Consider the following 8,952-nt stretch of genomic DNA (forward strand, 5'->3'; position numbering starts at 1 on the left):
AAACAAACATTGCAAACAATTTAAGAGAATCACAGAAAGACCACTTAAAGCTCATCTGCTGACCCTACTAGGCCCCTGAATGGATGGGGTTAAGAATCAGTCTTTGAGGTTATGGCACTGAGTGTAAGGCAAATGAAAAAAATTCCACACGTATCTTAGGAAAACACAGAATGTCTAAGGAAAAAAAAAAAATCAGGCCTTTAAAATGAAATGTTGTTTCTAGTTAGGCCTATCAAATTTATTACAAACACTAGCCTTCCTGATTTCTTAATTCTATGAAACAGTTCTGTGGGCAAAATGTTCAATGCTTTTATAGAAAAGAGGTGGTAGGGAGATGCATTAAGAATTATATCTACAGCAGTACACATTCAAATTAATATGCACAATCTTTCATTTGCCTGAGAATAAGCTGACTTGTGCCTATTTTTAGTAATATCCATAAATGGCAGAGGGCTCCAAGTTCAGATAGTTAAGAGAAGACTACCTTTCAATATCGGAATTGTTAATTAGGGAATTGTTAATTAGGGAAAATGCACTAGTGCAGATCTGAGTTTTACACAGGCAAAGAAAACACAGAAATCTTAAATTCAAAATAATTAGAGAGGCATTAAATGAGTGAATATTTTGTCCAGCAGATTGAAACACCAGCATAAGTAACATAACAACCCGGAGAGATAAAGAAAAAATAAGAGACAATTCAGGGAAAGGAGGAAAGAACCTAAAAGCTGAGGGAGGCTGTGAATGAGATTTTAAAATTTCAGTTTCAGTGCATTTGATCACTACTCTTTGTTATTCAAAGCTACTTTTATGTTTTTAAACAAAACCACCTTTATGATATTGCTTATGCTGACCAATCCATTATTTTTTCAAAACGTATAATGAATATATTCTCACCAGCCAGCTAATCCTGCATATTAATAATGACGATAATCATTGCTAACATTTATTGATTGCTAATGATATGCCAGGATAATGTGCCAAACTCTATACATAGTCTCATCTAGTTCTTATGACAAGACTATGAGACAGAAACTATTATTATCCCCATTTTAAAGATGAGGAAACTGAGGCTTACAGAAGCAAAATAAACAGTTATTAGATACTACAACCCCCTAACCCCAGAAATCAGAACTACAACATCTCATTCCATTGTTTTAAAAACAAGAATACACAAGAGTTTAGTTTAGTCATACAGGATCTCAACAGTCAACAAAAGAGAGCTATATTCCTACATGTCTGTAATAGAATGCCATTATAACGTTCCTGTCTGGGCCAGTGCGGCAACCCTATTAGAGGCATTCTGCTAAAGAGAAACTGTATGTACACACTGGGTGCTCGAAGAACAGAAGCTAAGCCTGAAATAAAGCCAAATCAGTATTATAATAAGGTGCTTAATGGGATCTTGGTTCTAAGTTGGGAATTTATTTAATATATAAGCCTTCTCACAAAAATAATGTAAACAGGGAGTGGCCTCCTTTTTTTTGCCTAAAATTTCACTGTATTACTCATTTAATGTTACCTAATAGAGACACATCTTTATTTATCAGCATGTTTACTTGCGATTTTGTTAGCTCCTGCTGACAAAGGAACAAAGGCAAGTGTGCACACCTATTCTATATTTCGCCTGAAGGCAATTCTCTTCAAGCTTTAATTTCTGGGACATGTGGTGTCCAACAGCAGGGCTCATTGTGGAGGAAGTACTGGGGTTCATCCCGATTCTAAAATGCTAAGATTTCAAGGACTGACAACTGGAAACCATTTTCACATTTTACATTCTCTTAGACATAAAAAGTAAACCACTCTGTCAAGTAAAAAGCAGCTTATTCTAAATTGGTATCCAAGCTACATAACATTTGACTTAAATTGCATTATAAATGTTCAAAATTTGAAGACACAAAAATGTAGCAAGTTCCTGTATTCTTGATGAATCCTAATGGTACAAACCTGGTAGGCAGATACAGGAGATGCAAGATAAGGTGCAATAGAAGTTTGAGTGATCATTCGGTTTGTGGCAATACTGTATGGTGAAGGGTAAAATCTAGAACAAACACAAAAGCCTTTATTAAGTAATCCTTTAAACAGAGTATTTCACGGAACAAACGTCTGATATTTTCCACCTTTACATTTTCCCTCAAGCGATTATGTATTTATCTTAATGACATACCCGTTCTGTATAGCAGCTGTGGTTGGGTCGTAAGTAAGTGTCATTCCAGCCTATGGGAATGAAAAGAAAGAGAAACATCTGCAAAGGCACAATTAAAAAATGCCATTTCTTTAGAGTCAGGACAACATAAAACAGTGATGGTTTAATAGCATTTGATAAAAGTAGGAGTTTCTGTTAGACAAACACAGTTATAAACTCAACATGAGAATTAAAGCTCTAGATCTGCACTGTCCCACATAGTAACCAATAGTCACTCACAGTTATTTAAAATTAAATAAAAAATTGAGTCCCTCCAGCATCCAAGCTACATTTCAAGTGTTCAAACAGCCACACATGGCTAGTGGTTATCGTTGGCTATCTTCCAGAACATTTCTACTGGATGGCATTTCCCTAGACATTCTTGAACCAGTATGTTACTTAAAAAAACACGAAACAATTCACTGAAAATAAACATGGAGAAAGGAAGGTCCAACATTTTAATTAAGGAATTGAGCTTTCTTTTTTGTTAAATAAAGAACATTATTCAAAAGAATTAGGAAAAAAAATCCCTCAATGACAAATATACTATTTATTTTAATAATGTTATTTAGAATGACTTCTGAATAGTTATAAATGTAAACCTCCCTCAGAATCCATGGCATTTGAAGTGCTCTTTTACTTGATGTGTAGTAAACATAGCTGTTTCTACCATCTATCTGTCCATCTGGAGAATCGTCCCTCTCTTAGCACCATTTCCACTGGGAAAGTTTTAATTCGACATCATGCAGATTATGGCACCTATTTCAGGAGTGTGGTGGCCAAGTTCAGATGATGCTTGTGTAACTAGTCACAGACTCTCACAATCATACACCCACACTAAAGTTTCAGGAAAGAACTTACAAGTCTCACCTCTCCTTCTCTATGCCATGGTCTTCCATTGGGGATGTATTTGTTGGGGTTCTGTCTCTTCTTCTGTCCTCCATCCGCAAACTTACACAATAAAGGTTCTGTCGGAGCTGAATACACAGGGAGAAACATTATGAAATCAAACTTATGTGTGTATACGCATGACAATGTGACTGAATGGCTTCTTTAACAGCAGCAGTGTGAGTGCTGTAAGGGAATTAATAGAACACTTTAAGGCAAAAGTTTGCTCAGACCCTTATAAGATTATCCACTGGTGAAAAATATATTAATTATTATTTTCAAACCAGAGTGTAATGAGAACGCTTAAACAGCAATGCTGAGGACGCATAAGAATTATTTGATTCACTTCTGCCATTTCTTTAAGTGTAGATACACATTTTAAAAGTTTGAGCCCTCTCCAATTCCACCTCTATAAACCTCCAAATGTAAACACGGTTATGTCATCCTCTCCTCCCCACCTTAAAGGCTCCCATAATTCCTCAGAGAGGCCTTCACTTCCCCAGAAGAAACACGTTCCTCTTCTGACCCCTCACATGTATTTTTATTCATCCTGTTTATAACTACTGGCGAGTGTGTTGATTTGTTTGGTGTCTATTTCCCCTCAAGAGTGTAAGCTCCACAGGGGCAGTGACATCTGTTCTGTTCATTGCTGTATCCCCAGAGCCTAAGGGTCTGGCATGTTATGGGTGCTTATTACATCTTGGTTCAGTCAATGAATCTGTTTGGTTTTGGGATACAGCATTGAAGACAGCTGTTGGGAGAAAGCCAAAAACCCGTGAACATCCCATGTCAAGGTTTTTCTGTGTCTGTAATCATCCCAGTCAGTGTTGCTTTACTCTACGTTCACATCATAAGATGACCCAAAGAACAACTCAAGAACACAGGAAAGCAAAGGATGCAGGGATACATACACATGAGCTAAAAAGATAGGAGAGAGACAGAGAGACAGAGAGAGGGAGAGAGAAGGGGCGACGGCAGAGCTGGCCACCGTGACTTTTCTCTGCCTTCCTAGAATGGAAACAACAGTGTATTCCTGAAAATGGTGTATGTTTCTGTGTGTTTCTCGTTAAGGTAATAAAGGCAATCACACCTTCCTGTCTGGCTCTCACATTCCATCCTTTGTCTACTACAGAACGGTGATTACTACTTTCAAGTTCTGTCTCAAAGTTAAATAACCATGAAGAGAAAAATATTACTTGTGGAAAATTTACTCCTTTCTCCTTTGCCTCTTATTATCCTAATTCATCTCTCATTTTATATCACTATTACCCACCCACTAATGACAGGGTGGAAGCAATAGTGTCTCTCAACACTTCTCTGCCAAAAAACAAAACATAACACAGAATCCAACTGTAATTCCTTCTCAGGGGCTGTCCAGGCTGTAGTTTAGCACGATCTCCTCTTCTCCCCCCATGAGGCCCACTCCACAGGATGTGTGGGAATGTGAGCTCACTTCCGAATGACAACTGTGCTGTGGGTATGAGGAGGTGAAAGCAAAACCATGAGCCATCTGGTGAGAATTCAGGAGCCTTGGCCCTACCTTTCACAAAGGGGTCCTTTGCTTTCTTTCTGACTTCAACCATACCCCAACTCCCCCAGGCTCACCTGAACAAGGAACTTCCATGTAAGGCAAACTGGGTGTGATGGAAGATGGACTGGGGCCAAATCCTAGACAGTAGATGAGCTACACTCTTTAGTCTTTTCAAAAAAGGAAGAAAAATATTGGCTTTTGGAAATTTCTCCCCTTACCAACAATCACAGAAGGTCAAGTAAATGGTTGCAATGAAGCAAGAGAGCTTTCCCATCACTGATGGTGCTTTTAGTTCTACAACTGGGCCATAGAGGGGCAGAGGGAAACTGCTAGGGCCAAGAGAACACAGACATTCAAAGCAAAGGAGGGGATAAAAAGCAAACCTTGCTGAGATGAGAGTGTCTATGGCCTCAGATGTCTCACCTTTGACTTCTAAGGATAAATCAAGAATGTAAACAAAAGAAGCAAGATCTCACTCTCCCCAGATCTAGAAAGGTCCTCATGGCCCTAAATGTTTTCTCCAGTGACATCTGAGGTTTTAGGATTCTGCTTTCCCATAACCTTGGAGGGCAGGAGAGAGCTAATAAATTCTGTGGTTGTTGGCACTTTGTGCAACCTCATGTTAAGAGGATGCTTTTATCTAGAGGCATTATAAAGACTAGCTCTTGGACTGAAATTTAACTAAAAAAAAAAGTCTGCTTGGCATGGAGAATAATACAAATGAACCATTTTCTTCCACGAGCGTTATTTCTTCTAGAGAAAGAAGGGGACCAGTTGGACCCATTTGGAAGTTCACTACAGGCTGCTTAGCAGGTAGGCGTGAATGAAAACAGTTGGTAGCAATCCCTGGTGAGTGCTGAAATGCCACATTTGTTCAAAGGCCGAGTGTCCCTGAAATTCTTTTTAGTGTCCACTAAGTTTAAGGTATAGTGTTAAGAACTAGGGATACAGTGGTGGGTAAAATAGGCTTGCAGTCTAATGGGGATTAGAGTGTACCCAACCTTATGGAAACCCATTTACCATTTATGACACAGAGTGCTGTTTTCAGAGATGTTATTTTTAATAAAAATGCCACCCAGAAGCGATATACTTGATACAGGAACAGCTCCAGTTCTTCTTCTTCATTTTTTTTTTAAACTATGTTTTTTTTTTAATATATTTTATTGATTTTTTACAGAGAGGAAAGGAGAGGGATAGAGAGTTAGAAACATCAATGGGAGAGAAACATCGATCAGCTGCCTCTTGCACACTCCCTACTGGGGATGTGCCCGCAACCAAGGTACATGCCCTTGACCGGAATCAAACCTGGGACCCTTCAGTCCGCAGGCCGACGCTCTATCCACTGAGCCAAACCAGCTAGGGCTTCAACTATGTTTTTATTGATTTTAGAAGGAGAAGAAGGGAGAAATAGGATAGAAATATCCATTAGCCGCCTCCTGCACACCCCCTACTGGGGATTGAGCCCTCAACCTGGGCATGCGTCCTGTCCAGGAATTGAACCAGTGACCTCTTGGTGCATGGGACAACCCTCAACCAACTGAGCCATATCTGACGGGCATTCCAGCTCTTTTACAGCTGTTGATCCAGGCGCTTGGATGACATTATAAGGAACAGTGTAATCCTATAAATCCTCGATGTCTTATTTATTACAAAGATTGTACCAGGTGTTCCAGGAAAGCAACTATGTGGAAATTTCTTTAAGACACTAATGCTATCATTAGGCTGAGCAAGGGTTAAATGATTTCAGTTAGAGTTTTGAAATGAAAAACAGACACACACCCAGATCTATCATGATCCACTTGGAGCCTAATACACAGGTTCCAGGTATAAGATGGGGAGACACTATGCCATGTCAGATTATTCTACAGACGAGTCCTTCAGGTGGCCTCTGATTGCTTTTTATAGAAGGGACATATCCAGGAGGGCTGACATGCAGAAAAGGAAGTGCCATGAATACCAGTGTATGACTGTGACCAATAGGTAAGTTTGGGTATGTTATGTTAAAAAAAATTAGTATGAACTGTCAACCCATAACTTCTTTATGGTCACCTTTCTAGATTAGCAACTCTTTACCTTGATGCCTAAAAAATAATTGCAGAAAGTTCTAACAAATGATTTATGATTTTAGATGTATTCCTGTGTTAAGGTGATCTAAAAAAGATAAAAAGTTGCCCCTAGTCAATTTATTTTACCCATTATGCAGATAGTGTACCTTAGATTTTATCCCAATCAACAGCCTGTAAAATATAAACTGCCCTAGACAGCGTTTCCATCAGCATGGAAAACCAGCCCACTCTTCCTTTTTGATAAGGTGAACTACTTTCAAAATCTTCCTTTAAAAATTTCAACCTAAGCAACCATTTTTTATTTATTTTCTTTTTTTGGTGAGATCTTTCAGGTCAGATTCTCTTCTTCGTTTCCAAGACAGAAAAGTTACTTGCTTGTTCATCAGAACCAACAGGAACATGCACCTCCAAAAGTTTAACTACTGTCGCATAACCTTCAGCAGGCAATGCCACCCAGGCAAACACTGACCTGACCTTTTCTGGCCCCTCTCAGGAGCCACCTCGGGTAACGGCATTACTGGGCTCTCCACCGTGCCCTCAACAGGGCTTTGCAAGCCGGTGAGCTACAAATGTCTGACTGTGTGGCACTCCCCTACCTCCCCTAAAGGACGATGAGCCATCTCGGTGATCCCCACGATGACTCACTGCACATCTCCACTAAGATAAGCTTCCTTATCTCTCTTTTGAAGCTCAAACTCTGCAATGATTTATGCTCAAATATCTTCCCTTGATACCCACACTAAAAACCGCTTCTAAATTGCCTGCTATGACTGAGCACCGAGCTTCTGATCTGCCCTCCTGGAAGTCCTCCTCATGTCTCTAAGTGCTCGGAGGACTCAGTCCTCTGTGGTTCGTAACAGAGTGGACCTTTTTCTCGCTTAGTTCTAACAGCTGGAGAAATGGCCTCTTCCAAACTCCCATTTTTCTAGGTATGTAGTATTTTATCCCAATCAGCATCCTATAAAACACAAACAGCCCTCGATAGAAGCTTTTCCATCAGTTGTAGAAAACTAGCCGACTGAGCAAGTGTAATTAGCTTTCTTCCTGATGCTGGTGCCTACTTTCAAAATTCCCCAACTAACAACATGCAAGGAACTATCTGGGACTTTTCTTTTAAAAACTCAACTTAAGGATCTAATAAAAATGACTATTCATTTTTTTCCCGGTGTGTGCGTGCCGACAACATCCCTCCCAGTTTTGGCCCCTAGTTTTTAACCAAGTCCTGCTGCCCCGCTCAACCAAGACTCAGAGCTACAGATTCTCTCTACAGATGCCCATCCTTCCCAGGGGTCCTCAAACTGCAGCCCGTGGACCACATGCGGCCCGCCGAAAACATTTATCCAGCCCGCCGGGTGTTTTTGCCGCTGCTGCCTGTTGCTTAGCAGCCGCCTAGTTTTTTTTTAAACTATAGTCCAGCCCTCCAAAGGTCTGAGGGACAGTGAACTGGCCCCCCGTTTAAAAAGTTTGAGGACCCCTGTCAGCTCTCGGTAGGTTTCCACCTGTCCTTTCCTGACTTTATATAGTGCTTCCCTCTCCCACTCAGCTTTACCTGGCAGTGAAATAACAATTTAACAACATTAAAGTCAGGTTAAGTAAAAAACAAAAATGTAATCCTTCCCCATCACTCTAACATTTTACTATTCTATGTTTACTACTTTTCTAAGTGTATATTTATTTTTTCATATTTGCAATGTTTAGATCCTTTTCTTCTACCATTTCCATTGTGGACCTTTCACTACCTTTTTATGGAATAATTAGTAAATGGTTACATAATGTGCTATTTGAAAAGGGACTGCATATAGTTTCTCCGTTATTGTAATGCTGTGTGAACATCTCTGTGTATAATTTATCTCCCCAATCTCAGTGCCAACAGCCATACTGGTGGTCAGATTGTACGGCGGTTGGAACACTAGCTCTGGATTAGTCCCCCTGGGGTTTGCATTGACTAGCTGGTGACTCTGTGTAAGTTATTTAATATTCCTGGTTTCATAATCTGTGAAATGGGGATAGTAACAGTACTTATTTCAAAAGATTGTTGCCATTAACATATAAGGGTGCTTTGGCCCTCAATGCACATCAGCTATTATTATTACTGCTACAGTAACAGGAGGAGCTCAGATTTTAATAATGGTTCCCCCTCTTGCCTTTGAATTACTAAAATAACTTCTCAGGAGAGGGACTGGGTTCAGAAGTTATACGCTGATGTGTTTTCCATTGAAATTTCATTTTGTGGGATTTAACAAGCTGGCGAGGGGTGCTGCCTTGGCTCCACAGAGAACAGAAAG

At 39.9% G+C, this 8,952-nt stretch overlaps 1 protein-coding gene across 1 annotated transcript in view; it reads right to left on the bottom strand.

Moving 5' to 3' along the window:
• The window catches only part of RBMS1 (RNA binding motif, single stranded interacting protein 1), a 227,848-nt gene that overhangs the window by 11,039 nt on the left and 207,857 nt on the right, over positions 1-8,952 (bottom strand). The window contains exons 10-12 of the mRNA XM_006766478.2: positions 3,053-3,159; positions 2,165-2,214; positions 1,945-2,038 (exon numbers count right to left, since the gene is read on the bottom strand). Coding sequence (XP_006766541.1) covers positions 1,945-2,038; positions 2,165-2,214; positions 3,053-3,159 — 251 coding nt within the window. The remainder of the gene's footprint in view (positions 1-1,944; positions 2,039-2,164; positions 2,215-3,052; positions 3,160-8,952) is intronic.

Source organism: Myotis davidii, unplaced genomic scaffold (genome assembly GCF_000327345.1).
Source record: "Myotis davidii unplaced genomic scaffold, ASM32734v1 scaffold59, whole genome shotgun sequence".
Classification (NCBI taxonomy): domain Eukaryota; kingdom Metazoa; phylum Chordata; class Mammalia; order Chiroptera; family Vespertilionidae; genus Myotis; species Myotis davidii.